This window comes from Pan paniscus, chromosome 18, assembly GCF_029289425.2.
Source record: "Pan paniscus chromosome 18, NHGRI_mPanPan1-v2.0_pri, whole genome shotgun sequence".
In the NCBI taxonomy this organism is placed as follows: Eukaryota; Metazoa; Chordata; class Mammalia; order Primates; family Hominidae; genus Pan; species Pan paniscus.
Genome location: NC_073267.2, coordinates 78,995,222 through 79,021,472, shown reverse-complemented (window position 1 = coordinate 79,021,472; position 26,251 = coordinate 78,995,222). Strand labels below are relative to the sequence as shown.

Below are 26,251 nucleotides of genomic sequence, written 5' to 3'. Positions count from 1 at the left end.
TATGTGTAGGGCGTTGCACTGTGATATGGTTTGGCTCTATGTCCCCACCCAAATCCCATCTTGAACTGTACTCCCATAATTCCCAAGTGTTGAGGGAGGGACCTGGTGGGAGATAATTGAATCATGGGGGCGGTTTCCTCCATACTGTTCTCATGGTATTGAATAAGTTTCACGAGATCTGATGGTTTTATCGGGGTTTTTGCTTTTGTGTCTTTCTCATTCTCTCTTTGCCTGCTGCCATCCATGTAAGACGGGACTCGTTCCTCCTCCTTGCCTTCGCCATGATTGTGAGGCTTCCCCAGCCACATGGAACTGTAAGTCCAATTAAACCTCTTTCTTTTGTAAATTGCCCAGTCTCAGTATGTCTTTATCAGCAGTGTGAAAACAGACTAATACATACTGGTATAGTGAAGGAACATAGAGTAAGAATACTGCCCCATCTCTGCCTTCAAAGAGACTCCAGTCTATTTGGGAAGACTAACAAAAACTATTCAGGTGCCAAAAAATGACATGGCACAAGTGTGACAGGGACTCAGGGAAGGGAGAATTCAGTTGGAGTGGACAAGAGTGATTTGAGGTTTCATGGAGAAAGTGAGACTTAGGCTGATCTTTGAAGCCTGGATATGACTTAGCTAGGCTGATGTGGCAAATATGCTGCCTGTGTACTGCCATTCTCTTCATGCCAATGTGGTTCCACTTCCTACTGAGCTCAGACCCAACACAGTGCTCCAGGCAACCCAAGCCCATCCACTGGAGCCAGAACTCATGACAAAATTCATTTGCCAACAGAAATGGGTGGGAGTGGATATTGGATATTGGCTCATGGAAAACAACGCTCCAAAGTACAAGGGGTAGGAAAGAACAAGGTGGGAGCAGAAGACAGTGGATGTGGCCAGCTGAAAGTAGGTTCTCTAGGCAATAAAATCTGATAGGTAGTATTGGATCAATTCGTAGAAGATATTGAAAAACAGGCAGTTCTCAAAGAATGTTTAATAAAGAATAGCTTAGAGGCCAGGCACATTGGCTCATGCCTGTAATCCCAGCACTTTGGGAGGCCAAGGTGGGTGGATCACCTGAGGTCAGGAGCTCGAGACCAGCCTGGCCAACATGGTGAAACCCTGTCTCTACTAAAAATACAAAAAATTAGCCAGGTGTGGAGGTGCGTGCCTGTGGTCCCAGCTACTCGGGAGGCTGAGGCAGAGGTTGTGGTGAGCCAAGATTGCACCACTGCACTCCAGCCTGGGCAACAGAGCAAGACTCTGTCTCAAAAAAAAAAAAAGTGATAATTCATAATTCTTATGAGCAAATGATTTCTTAAGTAAATAGATTGGATTCATTTTAAAAGAATTATGTGACCAAAATGATTTCTACTTTCCAGGTACCTAAGAAAAGGTACACCAGCATTGGATTTAAGATGCAAAATATCCAGTTCCACAGTGAAACGGGCATTCTTAGATCTTGCTGGTGGGACGGTAAATTGTGCCACTCTTAGAAAGTAGTTAGAAAGTGATACAGAGACTTAACAATATACACATCTTTAGAATGAATAAGTTCAGAGCAAGAAATTGATCCTAAAAAAAAAAAAAAGCCAAGAAAAGGCTTTCAGACAAGGATTTCTTTACAATGCTGCTTATAATTTCTAGAAGTCTTATTCTCTGAATGTTCCTTTTTTTCTTCTTCTTTTTTTTTTTTTTTTTGAGACGGAGTCTTGCTCTGTCACACTACACTCTGTCGGAGTGCAATGGCGTGATCTCAGCTCACTGCAACCTCTGCCTCCCAGGTTCAAGTGATTCTCCTGCCTCAGCCTCCTGAGTAGCTGGGATTACAAGCACCTGCCACCACACCCAGCTAATTTTTGTATTTTCAGTAGAGATGGGGTTTCACCATGTCTGCCAGGCTGGTCTCAAACTCCTGACCTCAGGTGATTTGCCTGCCTCGGCCTCCCAAAGTGCTGGGATTACAGGCTGAGCTGGCTGAATATTCCTTTTCTAAAATAGCATCCTACTGTATTCATGGAGACAATGTCATCTCTCATCTCTTTGGTGTTATCAGCTTGTTGTTTTGTTTTCCCTGTCAGTTTTATTCTGCACTGTTTTTTTCTTTTTTTTTTTTCTTTTTCTTATTTTGTTTTGGTCTCTAAGTTTCATGGGAAGGCTTTCCAAAAATGGTTGATGGCTTTTGGCTATCCACATTTAGGCAAGTTACTAAACACCTTTTGGGGCCGAGCATGATGGCTCATGCCTGTAATCCCAGCACTTTGGGAGGCTGAGGCAGGCGGATCACGAGGTCAGGAGATCGAGACCAGCCTGGCCAACATGGTGAAATCCCATCTCTACTAAAAATAGAAAAACTAGCCAGGTGTGATGGCACATGCCTGTAATCTCAGCTACTTGGAAGGCTGAGGCAGGATAATCACTTGAACCCGGGAGGCGGAGGTTGCAGTGAGCCGAGATCACGCCACTGTACTCCAGCCTGAGCGACAGAGTGAGACTCCATCTCAAAAAAAAAAAATCTAAATATCAATCCACTATAAAATTCTGTGAAACCTGAGCGTGGTGTGGTGTGGTGGTATGTGCCTGTAGTCCCAGCTACTCAGGAGGCTGAGGAGGGAGGATCACTTCAAGGCCAGAAATTTGAGACTGCAGTGTGCAGTGATTGATTGTACCTGTGAAGAGCCACTGCACTCTTGCCTGGGCAACCTAGTTGAGACCCTGTCTCTAAAAATAAATATGTAAATAAAAAGAAATTTTAAAATCTATGAAACCAATCTCCTATCCAGAAAGATTCTAAATAATTCATGTAGACATTCTGCTCTCAGGGAGATGGAGCATAACTCCCCACTCCTTAAGTGTGGGCTGTGCAGCAACTTCCTGCCACAGTGTGGAACAATATGGAAAGTCCCTCCTGAAGAGTGACTAGAGAGTGGAGGAACCTGATAAACAGTCCCTCAGCCAGGTGATCAAGGTCAGCATCAACCATCACAGATCATGTTGACAGTGTGTCCTCTGGAGATGAAGTAATGAAAATGGCAATTTATCCCTGTGGTCTTCCTCTCCCCATTTCATAACCTCTGTCTAATCATGAGAAAAACATCTGACAAATTTTAACAGAGGGCATCCTACAATGTACCTGACCAGTACTCCTTAAAACTGTCAAGGTCAGCTGGGTGCGGTGGCTCATGCCTGTAATCCCAGCACTTTGGGAGGCCAAGGCGGGTGGATCACGAGGTCAGGAGTTCAAGACCAGCCTGGCCAGCATGGTGAAACCCCAACTCTACTAAAAATACAAAAAATTAGCCGGGCGTGGTGGCGGGTGCCTGTAGTCCTAGCTACTCGGGAGACTGAGGCAGGAGAATGGCGTAAACCCAGGAGGGGGAGGTTGCAGTGTGCTGAGATTGAGCTGAGACTCCGTCTCCAAAAAAAAAGAAAAAAGACAACAGGCAAAAACTAAGAAACTAGCATAAGAACTTCAATAATAACGTACCAATATTGGTTCATTAATTGTAACAACTGTCGCATATAAACATGTAATGTTAATAACAGGGGAAACTGGTTATGGGACCTCTACTTTTTTTTTTTTTTTTTGAGACGGAGTCCCACTGTCGCCCAGGCTGGAATGCAGTGGCACGATCTCAGCTCATGAAACCTCCACCTCCCAGACTCAAGCAATTCTCTTGCCTCAGCCTCCCGAGTAGCTGGGATTACAGGTGCATGACACAACACCCAGCTAATTTTTTTTTTTTTGTACTTTTAGTAGAGATGTGGTTTTCCCATGTTGGCCAGGCTGGTTTCAAACTCCTGACCTCAGGTGAGCCGCCCACCTTGGCCTCCCAAAGTGCTAGGATTACAGGCATGGGCCACTGTGCCTGGCCTATACTATCTTCATTATAGCATGGCTATAGTTGTGCATGCAGGCACAGCATGATAAGCCATACTGAATCCACTTCGCCCTCCCTATGGCCCAGCCTAATGCAGGGCACCCTGAGAAATGCAGAAGTGCCTTCCTTCAGAGGGCTTTTAGTTCATTAATGAAGACATTTAAATATACATGCAGTATGCGATTACAGCATCTCCCTGGTGAAACTGCTTTCCCTATGATCCCTTTCCCATTCAAGGCTGGGGGATGGGTCCCCATCCCCTTGATGGGACCAGAAGTAGACACTCATATTACTCAGCCAACCACATTTTCACTTCTAATTATTAATTTCCTTTAGAAGTTTAGACAGGAAACTAAAGTAACCACTTTGGTTCCTATGGGTTTCTGGTTCCTGTTCCTAGTTCCTCAGGAGGGCCAGCTGGGATTTCTACCCTTGTGTTCCACCAGATACTCATTCGTTACTGATTCACAGCAAGTCATTTCTCTTTTACCTATGTGAGCTTAAGTGGGTTTCTGTATCCTACTCTATGACAATAATAATCTGTAGGTGTTTTAAAGTGAAGAATGTTTCTTCTTTCCAGAGATACTGAGACTTGGCATGGAATAAGAAATGAGTTTCTGGGCACAGTAGCTCACACCTGTTATCCCAGCACTTTGGGAGGCCAAGGCCAAGGCCAGAGGACCACTTAAGCCTAGGAATTCAAGACCAGCCTGGGCAACATAGCAAGAACTTTTCTCTAAAAAAAATTAAAAAAAAAAATTTAAATTAGCTGGGCACGGTGGCATGCACTTGTAATCCCAGCAACTCGGGAGACTGAGATAAGAGGATTGCTTGACCCTGGGAGGTGGAGGCTGCAGTGATCCATGATCATACCACTGCACTCCAGCCTGGGCGACACTGTGAGACCCTTACTCAAAAAATTAACAACAACAAAATGACTTTCTGTCTTATGGGAACTCAGGTATACTTGGAAAGGAAGAACTCTTATAAGGACATTACCCAGGCAAGTGTTTTAAGGTCAGATAAGTTGCAGAGACCATAGTTGTCAAGAGACGTGGGTTTCAGAAGCCCAATTTGAAGTAACTTAAAAGGCAAATTTGACTCACATGAAAGGCCCAGAGCTAGAATGTAGATTTAAACGAAGGTGAATAGAGATGTTCAAACAGAACTGCATTCTTTCTGGATGGTCCAGCTTATAAACAAATTATTTCTTCCCAGTGTTTTTAGGACAGAGTGTCAAGTACATTTTTGTACCACAACACAAAAATGAAGATGTAGCCAGTGCAGTGGTGCGTGCCTGTAGTCCCAGCTACTGGGGAGGCTGAGGTCGGAGGATGGCTTGAGCCCAGGAGTTCCAGTCCAGCCTGGGCAACGTAACAAGACCCCAGCTCTAAAACAAAAGAAAAAGAAAAGAGGAGTATAGCTGAGGTGTTGTCTTTTATAAAATAAAACACAAGGCAAAGCAAGGGGGCAAGATGAGGTAGGATGAGAGGTAGGGAAAAAAAAGTTACAAAAGAGAAAAAAGGGTCAGACTGGGAGTCTTGGAAGCTCATTTTCCAGTGCTGTTCATGACTTAGCCTCTCCTGGTTCTATCTCTATTTGTCTCTGATTAGATTTCTTAGGTTATTAAAATCAGAGTGAGTAGGTCTGTCAGAAGATTCTTATTATGAACATCATTGTATTGTTTGGGAAGACAATCCCACCTCAATTTCTGAAAAACGGGAAAAAAAGAAAAAAGGAAATTGGGGCCAGGCACAGTGGCTCATGCCTGTAAACACACACTTCGGGAGGCTGAGGCAGGAGGATTGGCTTGAGTCCAGGAGTTTGAGACCAGACTGGGCAACATAGACTCTACAAAAAAAAAAAAATTGACGTTGCTGGGCATGGTGGCACACAGCTGTAGTCCGAGCTACTTGGGAGGCTGAGACTTGAGCAGAGGAGTTTGAGGCTACAGTGAGCTATGACCATGCCACTGCTCTCCAACCTGGACGATAGAGCAAAACCCGCTTTACAAAAACCAAAAACTATATATTTACATACACAGTTCCAGGTTAAATTTTATCCAGGATCCTAGACTGATGGAGTTATGCAAGGACTTCTCATCTGTGCTGCTTAAGGATTTCATCAGTCGTCCTCAATTCTCAATCCCTTGCCTCTTATGAAAAGTTGTTTCCAGCAACATAGTCCAGATCTAAATTCTCATTAACTGGCTTCAGGAAACTTTTGCATGGGATTCAAGGGTCATTTCAAACTAGTCTCTACTGAGGCAGGTTTAAACCCTGGCTCTCAGGCGGTGGCTCACGCCTGTAATCTCAGCACTTTGGGAGGCCAAGGCGGGTGGATCACTTGAGGCCAGGAGTTCAAGACCAGCCTGGCCAACATGGCATAACCTTGTCTCTACAAAAAAATACAAAAATTAGCCGGTTGAGGTGGCGCATGCCTATAGTCCTAGCTACTTGGGAGGGTGAGTGAGACAACTGCTTGAGCCCAGAAGGTGGAGGTTGCAGTGAACCAAGATCACGCCGCTGTGCTCCAGCCTGGGGGACAGAGTGAGACTCTGTCTCAAAACAAAACGAAACAAAACAAAAACTCTGGCTCTCCTCTTACCTCTGTGGTCAAGTCAGGTGGCTCTCTGAGTTGCCATAAAAATGTCCTTACAAGGTAGACAGGGACTACCTTGTAAGGACACTGTAAGAGTAAGGATCAGCAAGGTTTGTAAACCACATTGCATGGCACATAGTAGGCATCAGAGAAATGACAGCATTGCAAGTGCATCCTCATGTTTCACCTGAAAAGCCACTCTAGTCTCTCACTGCTTCATCAAATAATTTTGTTTTTAAAATGCTGGTATATATGTGATTAAGCTGACTGGGCTTTGAAAATACATAGTAATCTAGTTCACTAATTAACGTTAGATTTATGCTATCAATTACCAGCAGTTTAACAGATTGTGCGGGTATTTCTTCCCTTAAATTTACATAATTGGACAGTCTTCTACCTCAGGCTTTCACGAATCAACCAGGATTTGTCAAGCACCTACCCACTATTCAGCATCAGGGAGAGTGCTGTGATAATAAATTCTTACTAGTATCAAAGATTAAACATTAAATTCAAACTTTGGTAACAAGAATGGGGTTATCCTTTCCTGTTAGTAATCCTCAGTTCCTGTGACAGTGAAATAGCCAAGCCCTAATGAACGATCTCTCAACAGAAATCTGATATGTTAGTAATGTTAGACGGCTATCAGTATGTTTTAAAGGTAATTATAAAAACGGTTTATTTCCCTTGTTTTATTAACACAGTCACTAAACTTCAATCTCAGTGTTTAATTTTCCCCAACAGTTTAGCTATTTCCAAGAAAAACAATCATTTGAAGACTGGCATTGCAGATAACAAAACAGTATTACCTGGTACTGGCTTCTCTGTCAGTAGGTATTTTCAGTGGAAACAGAACCTCAAACCTGGCTACCCCGTTCCCACTTCACAGCCATTAAAACACAGCCTTGCTTTTTGCATTTCACGATTATCAAATGAACGATTCACTTCACGAAAAGAACAGTGAGGAGAATCCTGGAGAACCACGGAACTCCCCACCACGTTATGCTAAACACACCATTAGCACAGACACGGGAGACTGTCATGCTTCTGAAATCCTTTTCTTCCAGAACACCTGAGGATTACAAAACCAACACTTCTACTTAAAAAACATCTTTTTAAATTAAAAATAATAAGTGTAGTCGGGGCAAGAAAAGGAAAACAGTGTCTTTATTGTGTGTAGTTCTAACAAACGTTCACTGTGTGCGCATTCCAGCAGAAAGAGACAAAGATCTTTGTTCAAAATATTCTGAAAAAGGTAAACTAACTGCATTATTGAATACACAAAAGGAATGTTACTGTTACTTGTTCATAGTCAAAGGTGAAGTTAAAAAAAAAGGGAAGTTAAATAACTGAAGTAATGGTTTGCCCAAATAGCAAACGTAGGATACAAGCGTGGGCAAAGAGCAGCTACTGAAGCTCATGAGGAGGATGCTGGATATAGGGTAGGTAACTTGACAAATGCCTCTGCTTCTTTGGAACCTTCTTCCTAGATCACCCCCACAAATTCCAAACCTGGCTCTTTCAGAGCACAACAGCCAAATGTAACTAAACTCCTCATTACTTCTGTGATATTTGGCAACAGAATGAGATAGTTAAAAAAAAAAAAATCAATTTCTTGTTGAGACAAGACATGTCTGAATCCATTTCTCTTGGGGTAGGAGGAGGTAATGAACATTAACGTTCTGCATCTCAATCTCCTAAAATGGAATTTAACCAGATAGATATCGCTTGAGATTTTAAAGCAGGAGATACCATAAGTAATGATACTCCAGGCCTGTAAAGCATTTTTCATTGTCCCACATTGCAGCTAAATGAGTATAAACTCGACAGTGTTCTGATTTCACAACATATGCATTTATGACAACTGCTAAAACAACTTTACAGGCTCAAACGATAGGTTCCAAGGGATTTTTGTTTTTGCTTAAGCAGTCTTGAGGAGATCTAAACACAAGATAAACTTTGACCCCACCACTCTGTTATCTTTACAAATGCAGAAGTCATTTGGAAACCAAAACCAATTGCTGAGTAGGGGCTGAGGAATTTTGGTGTCATTTCAAACTAGACTCTACTGAGGCAGGTTTAAACCCTGGCTCTCAGGCCAGGGGCAGTGGTACCAACACCCTCTATTTCGGTAGCATGAAACTTCTCTCACCTCCTCCTTCGTGTCCAGCAGCCATGATGTGTACAGTACAGTTTGCAGCAGCAGCAGCAGCAGCAGCTAGTCTTCCTCAGGAATAAACAACCGAACACCCCAGAGACCAGCTCCAGGTGGCACTGTCAGCCAATGGGGACTGGCTCCACTTGCTCTCCAGAGGGTTTTTCACCACCTACCCATGTCAAGACTGTTTTGTGAATTCAAGTCTACTTCCTAAAAAAAAAGGTCCTTTTGGATGGATTTGGCTAGTGTGCTATACTACTTTATTGTATAGAAAAACCTCTGCAAACTCTCACACAAGATTTAGCTTTCACCTGGCTGTTTTTGTAGGCAACAAAATAACAGTAAATGGACCCCAAAGTGATTTTCCAGATACAAAGTGACATCATATCGGCAGTAGTTCAGAAGAAGCCCTGGGTACTGGGGGATTTCATGGGTAGAAGAGACAAAGTCTAATTATCTTTTCCTCTGGCTCTCAGCAAAAAACAAGTGCAGATGTACACAGGAAAAGAAAACCAATGTGAAGTAGAAAAACATACCTTTTGCATTGGCATTTACCTTAAAAATAACAAAAACACCAATTTTACTTAAGATGGTAGTTCTTTAACATTTCTTATAAGCCAGATGTTTTTCATTCAATTTCGGACATTGCCAACACACTTTTACAACTGATTCAAGTTATCTTCAGGCTTGGCTTTAGTTTGAATGTTCCCTTTCAAGCTCCTCAATACTCCTCTGTTCTTTACTTTTACCCCAATGTACTCCAATAATCACGCAATTTATTTATTACAGGCAATCATATACCAATCCTTCCTTGCCTTTAAATAGAGAAGCATCAAGTCATACCACTTTTGTTAAATAATAACCAAAGTTTTTTTCAATATTGTCTTAAAAGTAGCATCTTATAATGCATACATTTTTCTAAAGATAAAAGCTTTACTAAACCCATATCCCTGATAATAAAAGTCAGCCAGAAATCTCCTAAAATTACTCCCAAATATATCCAAGTGTGCAAGTACAAGGTTAATATTATTTTGATGAATTCTGTATTCATTCAACTGCTAAATCACAGGATACAAGACCTGGGTTGAACTTTTTCTTAAATAGTTTACATGGGCAGTCCCCGGTTTGCTGGGCAGTTTCCTGTCTCATCAAATCCCTGGCAAGCTGGGAGGGAGGGAGGAGATGCTGAGCAGCCTCTATGGTCCTTCTTGAACCAAGCTGCTCCCTGCTGGATATGACAATGGCTCAGAAGCAGACTAGCAATTCTCAAAGGACAGGGAGAAAAATCACCACAGTTGCTGGCAGAAAACAGCCAGTGTACTATTTATTTCCTCAAGTGCTTCCATGGGGGAAAAAATAAAAGTCTAATATGCCAGAGAAATCATCACTGAACCAATAAGACACAGTAACATAATTCTAGTAACCTACTTCTCAATGAACACACATCTGAGAAAAAAACTGCCAGTATTTTATTCTCATGGAAAAACAGAACAAACCCACAAGTTGAAGCCACGGAGGTAAAATACAGATGAAATGGAAAACGGTCTCTTGTCATGAACTCTCACTTTCAAATACCATTTTATATGGAAGTTACTTTACTGCGGGGCAAACAGAAGGCCATGCTGGAGTCTCTTACTTTTGGAAAATGGAGAATCAAAAATTTGCTAATCAACAAACAAAAAAGGAGGGAAAATCCTTGGTAAAGCTCTACAAACATAATTATACATTTATATTTTACCAATAAAAGATAGCTAGGGTAGAAAAAACAGATGGTTAGAAACTGGTGCCAAACCAAAGTGAAAGCTTTGGTGCCTTCTCTAAACTCCTATCCTGTTTCTTTAGAAAACACCAGTTTTCTAAAGAAAGATTACTCTGAATTCACCAGGGTTCTATCACCCCAATTCATCCCTCCCTTTCCACCCCCAAGACACGAAAGGGCCATGTAGTTTTTTGTCCGGCACCACTTGGGAAGGGGCTGGGCTCAGGGGGTGGGAAGAGCTACCTGCTGCCCTAGCTTGAAAGGGAGGAGGTGGCCACACCATTCTTTGTATTTTTATCACGCACATAAAAGAACAAAAATCATTTGGCAGTTTTAAGTTTAATAGGTGCAAAACTTTACTTCAGGAATTAAACCCCTTATGATAAATAAAAGAATTAAATCAGTTTTTTTTTTAATACAGATAGGGGTCTCGCTATGTTGCCCAGGCTGGTCTTGAACTCTTGGCCTCAAGTGATCTTCCCACCTTGGCCTCCCAAAGTGCCAGGATTATAGGCCTGAGCCACCACACCTAGCCCTAAATCAGAATTTTTAAAAAAAAATTTACTTAAAAGAAAAATGGAAAAATAAAACTTTCAACACTAGACTGCCGCCCTGTTAAGAATGTCTAATATGCAATCAAAGTATTGGAAAGCAGGCATTTTTACCAAAGAGCAATGTCACTATAACTTATGAACAGAAAGTTGTGAAATATAAGGGTACTCATGGAAACCAGTGAAGAGAGGAAACACCGGCAATTGTTCAACACAGAACAGTGAGCAGGTACTTTGGGAGTAAGGCTCTGAGAGATGGAAGACGCTGGTCTCAGATCTGAGGTGATGTCTGGCCAATCGTCTTGGCTCCAAGGGGGAAGAATGCAACTGGCAGGATTCGAGGAGAGGGCACTTCTGCAGCCCCCAAGCAAGTCTCTAGTTTTCACCCCAAAGTGGATGCACTTTCTAACTTCAGCAAGGCCTCCTCAGGAGGATTTGCTTTCCGATGTGTAGTAGCGGTACAGGAAACCTAAGAGAACAGCGCCTATGATGGGTAAAATCCAATATGCCCAGCAACTAGGAATAGGGGGAGAAAGCAATAAAGTTGTTAATATTTTAAGCCAAATGTTCACTATCTTTCAGCTTTCACACGTTTTTATATAGGCAAGGAGTTTTTATTTACTTTGGGAAATTTAACTGCTTTTATCACAAAGTAGTTGGGGAAAAATATTTGAATTGGAGTGACAATATTACAAAGTGATTTTTTAAAAGGTTAAAAACAACCAATAGTATGATATCAAATAAGATGTCTTTAAATGCCTCTATATGTGTTTCTACAAAGTCATATAGTGGTTATTTCTGAGTTAGGGATTATGGATACTCTCACATTTTCTTCATCGTGCTTTTGCTTTTCACGTATTCTACAATTAAACATTTTTAAACAGGAAAAAACACCATTATGTAAGTGACATTTCATATATGTATAAAAACATATCCATCCCAATATAAATTTGGAAGTAATCATATCTAATATAACTACCAGAAATATCCTATCTGCTTCATATGTATTTTAAAGATTTAATCCTTATGAAATAGGATAACCTATGAAATAGGGTTATTATTCTCATCTCATACAAGGGAAATATAAGCTTTGCACCCCAAATCCCAAAGCTAGAAAGGCAGCTGGACAGTCTGATTCCAAACCCATCCTCTTAATCCCTAGTTAAGTTTGGACACTAATAAGGATACACATACACACAAAGCATATACAGTTCTAACAGGGTGAAGCAAATGGCAGCTTCAAAAGTACTGCAAGAGACCTTCCTTAGGAGCTTCAGAACAGTCATCATTCTCCTTAACATAATAATTCTGTAATAGAACTTATTAGCACACTAGTTTTAAGGTATAATTCTTCCATGATCCAAATGACCCGGCTGCCCCTCTACTTAAGACATATGAGTCTTGGTATTAAAAGGTTTTGAAGTCAATAAAACGAGCTGAAGTTCACAAGAAAAATGATTCTCTTTGCCTAAACATGCCTAGCACTCTGTATGCTTACGTACAGCAGAAAGCTACTCTGGACTAGTTTAGAATATCAGCCAGGTAGCTTTGTTTACAAAACCAAGCAATATGGCACGTATAACAGCAATATGCTCATGGGAACTCTGAAGTAATCTCCTGATAAGAGTAATGAATTCAGACTCCTTGAAGAGCAACCGCAAGAGACTAAAGAATCCAAAAGTAGGATCCTTGAGAAAACATTGAAGGAGAAAATTTCTTTCTTTTTTTTTTTTTTTTTTTTTTTGAGACGGAGTCTCATTGTCACCCAGGCCGGAGTGCGGTGGCGCGATCTTGGCTCACTGCAAGCTCCACCTCTGGGGTTCACGCCATTCTCCTCAGCCCGTCCTCGTGATCCACCCGCCTCGGCCTCCCAGTTTGCTGAGATTACAGGCGTGAGCCACCACGCCGGCCAGAAAATTTCTTTAGTACAAAAGACTGAGAATGGTTGACACCAATCCTCACATAATCTTTCCTAATACTTAATTGCCACTGAGGAGAGAACCAGAGGAAATACATTTATACTGCATCACAGGAGATTCAGGTTCAACAATAACTTCCTACCATAAGACAGATTTTTCTTCTTGGAGATCCATCTAGACTACTACATGTTTGTGATTCCTTTATTTTTATTGTTTTGTAGTATTCCATTGTATGAATATACCACAATTTATTAGGGTTGTTTCTGATGTTTGAATATCTCGAATAACACTGCTATGAACATTCTTGTACATATTTCTGGGTGTACCTGTGCACACATTTCTATCAAGTATATCATTAGAAATGGAATTGCTGGGTCAAAAGTTAAGTCATCCTATCAAATTTACTAGATAATGCCAAACTGTTTTCCAAAGTGATTATACTCATTTACATTACCCTAGGAGTGCTTAAGAGTCGGGGATAAACTTTCCAACCAACTCTTATTTGCAAAATTTTTAATTTTTACCAATCTGGTTAGGTATGAAATATACCTATGATTTTAATTCACATATCACTAATGATGAATGAGATTAAACCTCATTTCCATATGTTTACATTTGTGTTTCCTTTTCTGTAAAGTGCTTAAATCTTTTTCTCATATTCTACTGAGGTTTTAAAAAACTGATTTGTAGGAATTCTTTATATCTTCTACCTAATAATTCTTTATCAGTTTTATGCTTTGCTTAAGTCTAAGTTTTATAGCATAAGCATAAGGTTTTTTTTTTTTTTTTTGAGATGGAGTTTCGTTCTTGTTGCCCAGGCTGGAGTGCAATGGAGCGATCTTGGCTCACTGCAACCTCCACCTCCCAAGGTTCAAGCGATTCTCCTGCCTTGGCCTCCCAAAGCTCGCACCACCATGCCCAGCTAATTTTGTATTTTTAGCAGAGATGGGGTTTCGCCATGTTGTCCAGGCTGGTCTCGAACTCCTGACCTCATGATCCACCCGCCTCAGCCTCCCAAAGTGCTGGGATTACAAGCGTGAGCCACCGCGCCTGGCCCTGCATAAGCATAAGTTTTGTTTAAAATCTGCAATTTTGTGGCTTGTATTTTCAAAATTTTTATGCAGCATTTCGCTGATCCTAAGCCCTTAATATTAAGGAAACTAAATTTACTAATAGTTTGTAATTTTTTATACTGTGTCCGTTACCTCAAGTAATAGATCTGATACTTTATGGGAAAAAAAGACATATTTTCTTTCTCTGAAATACTTCGAGATGTCCAAAAAATAGAATGGCTAGCTCTATATAATCTCCACAAAGATACTGTACAAGCCAAGGATTCCACAGTCATTTTAGATAGAGGCACTTAAGGGAAGGCAATTTATAACTTTCAGAGCTAATACTAATGAATTACTAATATTAATGCCAAGGAATATATTGTAAATAAACCTGAGAAAACCCAAATTCCTAAATATGACCGTAGTATTTTTTTCTCCTGCAAAATGTAATAATAGCACTTACCTTCCAGAGTGGTTGTGAGAAGTAAATGCGATTAAGTTTTAAGTAGAATCATGTAGCTGGGTTGAACTTCGGGACTAAAGGCTGACCCAATAGTAGCTACCTGTCCATGCATCCTGGCCTCTTACTGAGTGTGATTCCAATTTATGTCACAATAAGATTAAAAAATGACTCAAGGCATGAACCTTTTAGATTATTCAAAATGGCTGAAACTGTAAAAGTTAATTTTTCTAATGTCAAGGAACAACTGAATTTGCAATGATTTGGGCCAAAAAAGAATTTGTTGTCAAACTGCACTCATAAGTTATGTTACATACATATACTTATGGAAGAGTCTCTTGCCAGACATTACCTTGAACATATGGAAAGCTGTTAAGGAGATACTAACCTTTTGCATGTATCATTTTTTGAAGGGTCCTGAAATGACAAAAAAAAAAAAAAAAATTCAAAAATAACAAACAAAAAGAAAGAAGATTAACATAGCACATGTACATTTTCTTGATCAAGCTATGTCAACCCTGTAACTGATACCAGAACTTCATCTTTCATGCATTTTGGTGTTTACAAATATATAAGCAATGGATAGACTGGGAATTTTATTTCTGATAACATACTGGCACTTCACTAGGTTCCTTCCTAGTGAAGAATCACTAATGAAAGCATAGAAATGACCTAAACTTTTTTAGATGTTAAAAAATGTTAATGATACAAACTATATTGAAATGGACTACTCTGTGGTCATGATGATGTACCTGGTTCAGCTGGGCTTGCTACTGGCAATAGCTAACATCACACTTTCTAAAAACATTTTTTAAAGTCCAAAAAGCTCTTCTAACATGTAGATCAACTGTGAAATGCTCTAGATCATACAGATGATTGCTTGTAGATCACAAAAATATACTGGTTCACTCTTTGAAATCATAATAATTATGACAGGAGACCTTAGAATTGATTTCACAATGAAAAGAGAAAAAATGGAGTCAAGGGAAAGAAAATGACAAAATAATCTTAAAAAACAAATCTTGGCAATAAAAAGTACTGAAGTATTGATATATGCTACAAACTTCACAGCATTATACTAAGTGAAAGAAAGCAGACACAAAAGACTACATATTATATAAATCTGTTTACATAAAATGTTCAGAACAGGACAATCAATAGAGTTAGAAGTAGATTAGTGGTGGTTGCCTAGGGCTGGCGTGAGGAGGACGAGTTGTGGGGAAATGGAAAACGACTGCTAATGAATATGGGGTTTCTTCTTGGAGTGAGGAAATTGTTCTAAAATAGACTGCACAGTTCTGTAAATACACTAAAAACCATTGATTTGTACATTTTAAATAGGTGAACTGTATGGTATGTGAATTGTATCACGATAAAGCTGTTATTAAAATTTTTTTACTCAATTCAAGTATCAAATGAGTTATTGATTCCATTAACCAGCTGTATAGTACAAAAGGCCTGCTAACTTACTGCCAGAGGACAATAACCCTTTAGCATAGGTTGCTGCTGCCCAAAATACCATCTTTGCAAAATGTAGAAGTATATCAGGGTATGAACATGGAATATTAGCTCTGCTTAACCACCGTTTTCAATAATCTCCAAGAATTTCCAGAAACCAATCACATTGGCCCTGATATACTTTAGAGCAGTCCATGAAATGAGTTTTAATTTCATATATCCAAAACACTGTCATGCAAATGAATACATGCCCCAACCCTGAAAGAAATTAGCCTGTAGGCAAGAAAAATGGCAAACGAAAGGTTTTAAAGAAACCATATTAATATACTTCTATACTTCTTTAAGACTTTAATGATTATCATTATCTGGGACATTTCAACTAGTCTAGTAAGGACCCGATTAATTAAAATGAGTTACAAGTCAATCTTTGAAAAATACAACAAATGTTACTAGCTACTTTACAGATTCGGAAGGTAGGAGTGGTAGCGATGGTAGTATGTGCATCAAGTTAATTTATAATGTTGCCTTTTAAAATAAATATTCCACTACAGTAACCGAGAAATAATTGAATTCCATCAAGAAAATGTTCATGGTCTTTTATGCTTTAGCTACATAAATACCAATGATTTATAGACAAAAAATGTAGTTACTATTTTTAAAAGGGATAATTTGAAAGGCTTATATGAGAGCATCACAGCATAATATATGTATTATGATGTTTAATCTATAATTAGAGTAAAAATCATATACTTCATATAAATGGATTCTCTAAATTTCAAAGCTTTTAGCCTCTTTTACAATCAAAAGCCCTGGATGTCTGCTAAGTAGGGTGAGCCTTAGAAAAAGGTAATAAGCAACTGAAGAAGAAAGAGAACAAAGATAGCCAAAACCGTACTATGCTGAAATGTAAAAATTTCTAAACAATAAATAACTTAAAACATATGGTGTTCTTTGAACTAAGTACTGCAAAATGTGCCTGTTTTAAGATCAATCCATCCCTGGGGACGCAAAAAAAAGACCAACTTGTCTAACCCATTAAAGGAAAGAGAAGAGAAAGAGGCATACACTCCCTTTAGGATACTGACAGCCAAGTAGATGCAAACCATAGTGACCCCACTTTTAATCAAATACATAATAATCAAAGAGATGTTGAAGGTACAGCTCTTAGCAGCCAGGACTCTCAGCCACATTTGGAAATAAACCAAATCGCTTGTTTTTAAACTGAAATGAAAAAAGTTCTATTAACACATAACCTCCCTTCACCTCCACCCTTCCCCTAGGCACAGTTCCCCCCAGTCTTCATTTCCACAGCTAAGCACTAGACTAAAGCTAATGGATGCTTAAGTGAAAATCTTACAGTTTATAGTTGACTTTAATTTATCCCTTCAGGTATTGAGGCATATCTAGCTGGTTATGTCCATGCCCAGATTTTAATGCTCTCAATCTTTGGCGGAAAGTAATAATTGCAATACTATGATTTTAGTTACAAGTGGTGAATCAAATCCAAAGTTCTTCCAGCATAACCCCTACCAAGCAATTAATATGCATGCTTCTTTCTCTTTGAAAAGCTTAGAATAAACTGGCAAACAACAAAATTGCTGTGAGTTTTGGTATTATAGGTTCTAAAACAAATTGCTGTTAAGTCTACTCTCACTTTAGCTCAAAACTCATGGAAATTAACTGTTTAAATAAAACTGGTTCCTCAAGTTCAAGGTTCATTAAGGCTTTAATTCCCCACTAAAATAAATAAGTAGGGCTGGGCACCTTGGTTCACATCTGGTGAATCCCAACACTGGGAAGGCTGAGGCAGGAGGATCGCCTGAGCCCAGGAGTTCAAGGCTATAGTGAGCTAGGATTGTGCCACTGTACTCCAGCCTGGGGGACAGACCAAGACCCTGTCTCAAAAATAAATAAATATATTTACATACATATAAACACAAAAGACGGACTTTTTAGGGAAAAAGGAAATATTTTGTAATAGCTGAGTAGAATATTTATAAAGCTGCTCAAAACTAAAATTATATCTAATATCTTCAAGCCCAATGTTATAAATCAGTTTCCTCGTTTGTAAAACGAAAAGCTCAGATCAATGTGAATTCTAAAGTCATATTCAATTATCTCAACACAATTTTCTGAGCCAAGGACATTGTGGTGAAACCTACAGCAGCAGGCTTCTAAAGGGTAGAGAGAAGAAAACACCATTCTCTTATGTCTAGGAAGACTGAAGAAACACTACCGTAAGTAGATTTTTCTCTCTTCCACCAGCTACATAGAGGAGTAATTTCCCAGATCCTTGTCGCACCATAAGCACTGACCCAATTTGATAAGATTAAGAGAATGACAAAAAGGCCAGGCGCGGTGGCTCATGCCTGTAATCCCAGGCATGGATTACATGAGAGGCCAAGGTGGGCGGATCACGAGGTCAGGAGATCAAGATCATCCTGGCCAACATGGTGAAACCCCGTCTCTACTAAAAATACAAAAATTAGCTGGGCATGGCAGTGTGTGCCTGTAATCCCAGCTACTCAGGAGGCTGAGGCAGAAGAATCGCTTGAACCCAGGAGGCAGAGGTTGCAGTGAGCCGAGATCACACCGTTGCACTCCAGCCTGGTGACAAGAGTGAGATTCTGTCCCCCCACCAAAAAAAAAAAAAAAAAAAAAAGAGAGAACAACAAAGAAATGTCTCAACTGGCAACCACATAGAAAGGATGTGGGGGTCAATGGGTGTGGATTTCACGATGAACTTTGATTATGAGAAAACATGAGAGAAGAGCACACACTTAAGGAATGGAGTGTACTTTGTCATCAGGACATAAATGTAGGAAAGAATGAACCAGAATCATGATTATGACGCATTACGACAGACAGGGAAGCCGGGTGCAGTGGCTCATGCCTATAATCCCAGCACTTTGGGAGGCCGAGACAGGCAGATCATGAGGTCAGGAGCTCAAGACCATCCTGGCTAACAGGGTGAAACCCCATCTCTACTAAAACTACAAAAAAATTAGCTGGGTGTGGTGGCGCACACCTGTAGTCCCAGCTACTTGAGAGGCTGAGGCAGGAGAATCACTTGAACCCAAGAGGCGGAGGTTGCAGTGAACCAAGATCGCGCCACTGCACTCCAGCCTGGGCAACAGAGTGACACTCTGTCTCAAAAACAAAACAAAACAAAACAAAACAAAAACCCCAAAAAACAGGGCATTATACCTTCAGCCTATACAGCTTACATTTAGGCTTTCAAAAGCTTAAAAGGCAAATATAAGGTATATAAAGACTTTATGTTTTAATTCCTACATTGCTATTCCAAGAGGATTCTAAGTATTTAAAATTGGAAAAAGGAGATTTTAAGCCACAGGACACCTTTGGCAAATGTAATGGGTATTTAGGTGGTCTGGTAGAGATTGTGTAGCTTTGAATTTGGAACACTTTGGTATCCCTGTGGCCAGTAACTTATGAAAAACAAGTTGGGAACTTCTGGCTTCAAATTCTAAACTGGAAAAGATTTCTCCCCCTTAATACCATGGACCTTATAACATGAGCTAACACTATATGAATTTTAATATTAGGTTCATTTTACCACCTAAAATGTTTTGAGTATTGAAGGTATATGATTTCAGCATTTTACAGTCCCAACTATGACACAGTCATGTGGTATGGATCTTGAGGACAGCCTTCTCATGAAGCTCCAATGTATTAAAATATTCAAGTCAGTAAGAACCATTTCTTTCTGGATGTGAATATAATTTAACAATTACTGCCTTGCAAAGTATATAATCCTAGAGTCAAACCGTTATATAAAAAAATTTCCCTGTAGATATGGCAAAATTCAAAGATGAAAAACAGCCTCTAAAACAAATTGCTATAAACTCTCTTAAGAACTCATTGTGATAAAATATGTAACACCTCACTCAAGAAAAAAAATTAACACATTCACAGGATGATCTCTATCAGGACTTAAGAAGTGAAAAATTTGTTATAACATTGGAGGGCTGATTTGAAAAGAATGTTTCCTTACCCTTCTGATCCCTGTTTTGCAAAACTATACATCATTTCTAAGTAGAGCTTTACCAATAGAAGACATTAGTCCTTGAGAACCCTCAGCAAAGGGTATTTTGTCTTTCAGGAGTAATTTTGTCATCACATTCTATGCTTTCTTTCAAAAGATTATGTTACAAAATATAAGTGTGTATGAAAATGGGAAATAAGCCAGGCGCAGTAGCTGGTGGCTCATGCCTGTAATCCCAGCACTTTGAGAGGCCAAGGCAGGTGGATCACCTGAGGTCAGGAGTTCGAGATCAGCCTGGCCAACATGGTGAAACCCCATCTCTACTAAAAATACAAAAATTAGCCAGGCATGGTGGTAGGCGCCTGTAATCCCAGCTACTCAGAAGGCTGAGGCAGGAGGAGAATGGCTTGAACCCAGGAGGCAGAGGTTGCAGAGCCGAGATCGCGCCACTGCACTCCAACCTGGGTGACAGAGCAACACTCCGTTCCCCCGCCCAAAAACAAAACACAACAAAAAAACACACAAGAAATCAGGAAATAACCAGACAAAATTCTCTGGTAAATAGCAATCACTGCTTGTCTAAAGGGCATCAGCATCCCATTCCAAACTTTAATAAATTAGGTAGTAGGTATGGTAGGGATATTAAATAATTCTTAAAAATAAAATTTTTAATTTGATGTAATCAACTAACTATATTTCATAATTATAAACAATATATTCTTTTTAGTTTCTCTCTCATAAAAGAAGTAAACTGTATGTTACATAATACATTATGTAACAGAAAACTGTATGTATAATAAAATTCAGTAGCATCTGGGAGAAAAAAATGTAACTTTAAATGCAATTAATAGACTGCTTCTAACATGTAAAATTTACTAGATTTCAAAAGTCAAGCTTCTTAAGTTAAAAATGAAGTTAAAAAAACACGTTAAGCCTCTATGGAGACAATTTTATTTGTTTTAAAAAACAGATCAAATCCTTCGAAAGCAAATGTCATCACATCAACACTTTCATCTATGGAATACTAAATATCTACTTAAAAAATGAGAAAGATCTTTTTTTTTTTTTTTGAGACAGAGTCTCGCTCTCTCACCAGGCTGGAGTGCATTGGCACAATCTCGGCTCATTGCAACCTCCGCCTCCCGGGTTCAAGCGATTCTCCTGCCTCAGCCTCCCGAGTAGCTGCGACGACAGGTGTGCACCACCACGCCCAGCTAATTTTTGTATTTTTAGCAGAGACAGGGTTTTACCATGTTGGCCAAGATGGTCTTGACCTTGTGATCCACCCAGCTGGGCCTCCCAAAGTGCTCGGATTACAAGCGTGAGCCACCGCCCCCAGCCCAAAAGATGTTAATAAACTGACAAGAAATAATGATGAATAAAAAAAAATTTTTTTTTGAGACAGGGTCTCGTTCTGTCACCCAGACTAGAGTGCACTGGCACAATCTTGGCTCACTGCAACCTGTGCCTCCCAGGTTCAAGCCATTCTACCGCCTCATCCTCCCATGTAGCTGGGACACCACCATTCCCAGCTAATTTTTGTATTTTTAGTAGAAACGGGGTTTCGCCATGTTGGCCGGGCTGGTCTCGAACTCCTGGCCTCGTATGATCCGTCCACCTCAGCCTCCCAAAGTGCTGGGACTACAGTCGTGAGCCACAGTGTGCAGCCAACAAATAAAATTTTTAAGTAAAGAGAAGCAAGGTGAAGAATAGTATGTATGAGGCTTTTTACCTTTTTTTTTTTTTTTTTTTTTTTTTGAGGCGGAGTCTCGCTCTGTCGCCCAGGCTGGAGTGCAGTGGCGCGATCTCAGCTCACTGCAAGCTCCGCCTCCCGGGTTCACGCCATTCTCCTGCCTCAGCCTCCCGAGTGGCTGGGACTACTCAAATTTTGGGCCTCCCCAAATGCTGGGATTACAGGCTTGAGCCACCGCGCCCGGCCAGCTTTTTACTTTTTTAAAGGAAATGATGGTTGGTTTGTCTGTCTATCCATCCATCCATCCTTATGAATGCATGGAATCTTTGGAAGAGTAAACAACAACAAAAAAAATGATGGCTGGTTACCTCCAGGGAAGGAGAACTAAAAGTCTGAGAGCTGGATATACGAGGGAATTTTTTTTTTTTTTTTTGAGACGGCGTCTCGCTTTGTCGCCCAGGCTGGAGTGCAGTGGCGCGATCTCTGCTCACTGCAAGCTCTACCTCCTAGGTTCACGCCATTCTCCTGCCCCGAGTAGCTGGGACTACAGTTGCCCGCCGCCACGGCCGGCTAATTTTTTGTATTTTTAGTAGAGACGGGGTTTCACCATGTTAGCCAGGATGGGCTCTATCTCCTGACCTCGTGATCCGCCCGCCTCAGCCTCCCAAAATGCTGGGATTACAGGCGTGAGTCACCGCCCCCGGCCAACTTTTTTTATAGTATACTGTTTTGAACTATTTAAATTTTTTTTTTTTTTTTACCATGTACATTTTATAATACTCACTCAAAAAAAATGTAATGGGGAACAGGTCAAATTACTAGACCTATTTGACTACAAGATTTAACTAGTAAAGCAGTTGAACTATTATCTAGATAATATCTGTTGAAGAAATGAATGAAATGGTGCCCACTTTTTTAGTCAGGTTACGATTTGTATGCACTTTATCTCTTGAACTGATGGCAGATTAAGTGACAAAACAGCTAACCAAGAAGTAAATACATCATCAAAGAGAGAATTCATAGACCACGAATATTTATAGGTTACTTGCTAAAGAGCAGGCAAGCAGGCAGGCAAACTGGCACAGAGAGCACTGAGTCTGTTTCTAAGGTGAGTTTCCGTAACCAAAAACAGACCAGAAAAATGTTAAGTCAAATATAAGTAGGAGATTGATGGCTCTCAGCATGAGGGTTAATCCAGCAAGGAAGAGATTCACAAAGACAAATGGTTTTTAATTCTAGTTAGTTATTTTTTATTGAAGCGGGTTAAAAAAAAATCTGTTGCTACATCTTTAAGTTTTTAAGTCTTTACGTTTTTAGTATATTAATTCTGGGCCTTCAACTCAGGTACTATCCATCTAACAATAAAACAATGGTGACCATTAATTATTTACCTGTGTTATAAAAGTAATATGAAAGGTGTTTTCTAAAAGAATTAGGGAATGGTTACTGACTTACACTTTGGAATAGCAACATTTTGAGTGTTTCTTTCTTGGGGGGCAGTAGGGATGGTGCAGTTCAGACAGGGAGTAGAAGAAGGAGAAGAAGTAGAAGTAGAAGAAGGAGAAGAAGGAAAATGGAAATGAAAACTCTCTCCCATAGGCTGAAGATACTTTTTAATTTGACTTTTAAAAATCACTTCTTCATAAAGATTCAGAAACCATGAACCAAGAGAAAGGAAGGTAACCAATGAAATGAACTCCATTTCCATTTCTTAATGGTGAATGTTTAAACCAGATAAAATATGGAGAAGAGAGATACCTACATCCTAGACACCAAGTGCCTATTTAAACCTCTGTAAGAAATAAATCTGAGAGATCAAGAATTTCTTCCTGGAACTGAAGTCAGGTTGGAATATGGCTCTATAAAAACCTATGTAGGTGGTCTTGAGAATGTTCCAAAAGGCCTTTCTTGCCTGATCTGCCTGAAGTAGAGCAGAATGACTAGAAACACAATAGCCAGACTCTCTACTTAATGAAGACATGTCCCTTGAGTACAGTGACATGAGGAAAACAGGATTGAAAACACTGCCTTTATTCACTTTTTAACCCAGATAGGGGCTAAACTACATTTGGAGACTTCTAAATTATTATAGAACTTGGTGAGCTTAAATGCTTTCTTTTTCTATCTTTCTTACAAAAAAAATCTAAGGCTCAATAGTTTTTTGGGGTTTTTTTTTTTTTTTTTTTTTTTTGAGATGGGGTCATGCTGTGTTACCCAGATGGAAGTGCAATGGTGTTACCATGGCTCACTGCAGCCTCAAACTCCCGGGCTCAAGCTATCCTCCAGCCTCAGCCTCCCCAGTAGTTGGGACTGCAGGCACACATTATAATGCTCAGCTAATTTTATGATTTTTAAAAAATAGAGACAGGGTCTCACCATGTTGCCCAGGCTGGTCTCCAAGTGCTGGGCTCAAGCCATCCTCCCATCTCAGCTTCCCAAAGTGTAGGGATTACAGGCGTGAGCCACTGCACCTAGATGGCTCAATAGTTTTAATTCAGCTGAGAAATCTCTAATCCTTTGGCCTATAGAAGGCAGACAATGCTTACCACAGAAGAGAATTAAATTTTCCTAAGTTTTCAAATGAAAAGATGGGCATATCATTCAGCAAAAAGTTTGGGCTTAGCTGCCTACTTATCACCTAGATTACTTAAATTGCAAATTCCTAAACCCTATCTCCAGAGATTCCAAAGCAGTAGGAGTAGAAGCCCAAGAAATAAACATTTCCTATATATATTCATGTACATACCAAGGGATTCCAACAGAGGTGATACAAGAACAGAATTTGGGGAACATTGTTCTACATTCCTAAGAATGGTCCTAACTGTACTACCAAGAAAGAAAAACAGCAACAAGAAGCAATCTGTAGACTTCTAGACATTGTAATTGCAAACATGTTTTTTCTATTGTTTTAATATAAAAGATGCTCTCATAGTTGCTGTGCAGAAATGTGTTATGGCTCCTATATCCTTTGAATCAGATGTTGACCTCTGAAAGTGGTATTTTCTGGACATGTTCAATATACAAATCAAGGCCACGCTTAGTTCAAATTTTACCATAATAACACAAGTTATTAAGAGTAAGCAACAACAAAAAATGATGGCTGGTTACCTCCAGGGAAGGGGAACTAAGACACTGAGAGCTTGAGACAGGAGGAAACTTTTTACAGAATACTGTTTTGAACTATTTAATTTTTTTTTTTTAAGGATTCAAGAATGGATAGTACATGTGTTAGGAGGAGAGGACAAACAACCAACAGTTGTTACAAAGTGTTTTAAGAACCATTTCATTCCCCTTTCAGAAACAATTCAATAGTTCAGAGTAGCAGTCTAGCAACATGGAAGAGTTAATTTACACAAACACTCTGGATTGCAGGGCAACAGATGGCAGACACTGTTAAGCAAGCAATCTCTTGAGTTAATAGAATTCTTGTGTCTAGGCCAACTTTAATTGCTGTGTCAAACCTATTCAGTAATTTCGGCTCAATGAGGAATGGGAAGCAAGCAGCAAGGAGGAGGAAAATGGAAGGGAGGCAGCATCACTTTCCTATGTTCTAGGTGGCACCTAAACTGCTGTCCCTTTAAATTAGAGTGCTGTGTAACAGCTATCTGAAGGACAGAAATTAAGGAAAATTGTTAGGGAATAAGGGAAATGAACCACCTAGCATGTGGGAGGCAGAAAATGGTTCCATATTTTCTTCCTGGTATGCAATGTAGTACACATTAAAGTTTTCAAACACTCAAATACTTAGTCTTTTGTTTTCGCTGTATTACTAAGTAACCGGGAAGGGTGTGGGCCTGTTTGAGCCTACAGGATAAAAGAATTAAATTTGGAAAATAAGTACAGAAAGGCCTCTGTATTACAGATAAAGAAGATAACCTATAAGAAACAAAACAACTTTGCAATTATTTTTTTCCAACACAGAAACCATTATTATCACTTGTTCTACATAATGTAAAAGTAAGATATTTTTCCACAACTGAACCCATAAACTAATTTCTTTCAAAACCACACAGGGCATAGCTTTGGAGTTTCAGTTAAAAAAAAAAAAAAAAAAGCGTATAAAGGCATTAGCAAAATGTTTCCTACTGTTCAAGACTCAGCTATTCTTTTATTCCTGAGATGATACTGAGTCCAAATTCCAGAAAAATGGGATTTTTGCTTGGGGAAAAAGTAAATACTTTGTAACTTCTCTTGTTAAGAAAAAATGTTTCAAAAAGCAGTCCTACTTGAGTAAACAGAAATATAAACACAAGACAAACCGCTGACTTCTTACCTTGCTACCACTTTCAGGTTTAAGGTCACTCTGTCAAAAAAAGGAAAACAAATAATATTTTAAGACATAGCCAAATGAATTCTCACTATATGCTTGTTTCTAACTTTGGAACATGAGACTATATTCTGGTGATAGTGAATTCCCTGGGAGATTTGAGGATCCATAGAAAGATACCCCTACTCTGAGCATATCAGAGTCCCTTGTTAGAATGGTATATATGGATAGTTTTTAAAGTCCATAATTACTACCTTTAGCAAGGAGCTTGCAAAAACAAGCAAACCACTATTTTAGGTAAAGGTGTTATTAACTGCATTACAAAAATAAATCAACACATAAAAATAATCCAGAATCAGTTCCCTTAGCTTTTTAGAGATATTACATGTGCTACCTGGCAAAGAAGAAGCTATATCCTAGCACAGTAAGACTAGACAATTTTGGAGAAAA

At 39.6% G+C, this 26,251-nt stretch overlaps 1 protein-coding gene across 3 annotated transcripts in view; it reads right to left on the bottom strand.

Annotated features, from left to right (window-relative positions):
• Window positions 1-26,251, bottom strand: part of LOC100977441 (cytochrome b5 type B) — a 56,428-nt gene that overhangs the window by 6,457 nt on the left and 23,720 nt on the right. For 2 of the 3 annotated variants that reach the window (XM_063597703.1, XM_063597704.1), the window contains exons 3-4: window positions 25,808-25,837; window positions 14,766-14,794 (exon numbers count right to left, since the gene is read on the bottom strand). In XM_063597703.1, coding sequence (XP_063453773.1) covers window positions 14,766-14,794; window positions 25,808-25,837 — 59 coding nt within the window. Of the gene's footprint in view, window positions 1-10,080; window positions 11,460-14,765; window positions 14,795-25,807; window positions 25,838-26,251 lie in introns of those variants that run through there. The other variant, XM_003814547.5, reaches the window with a different exon arrangement.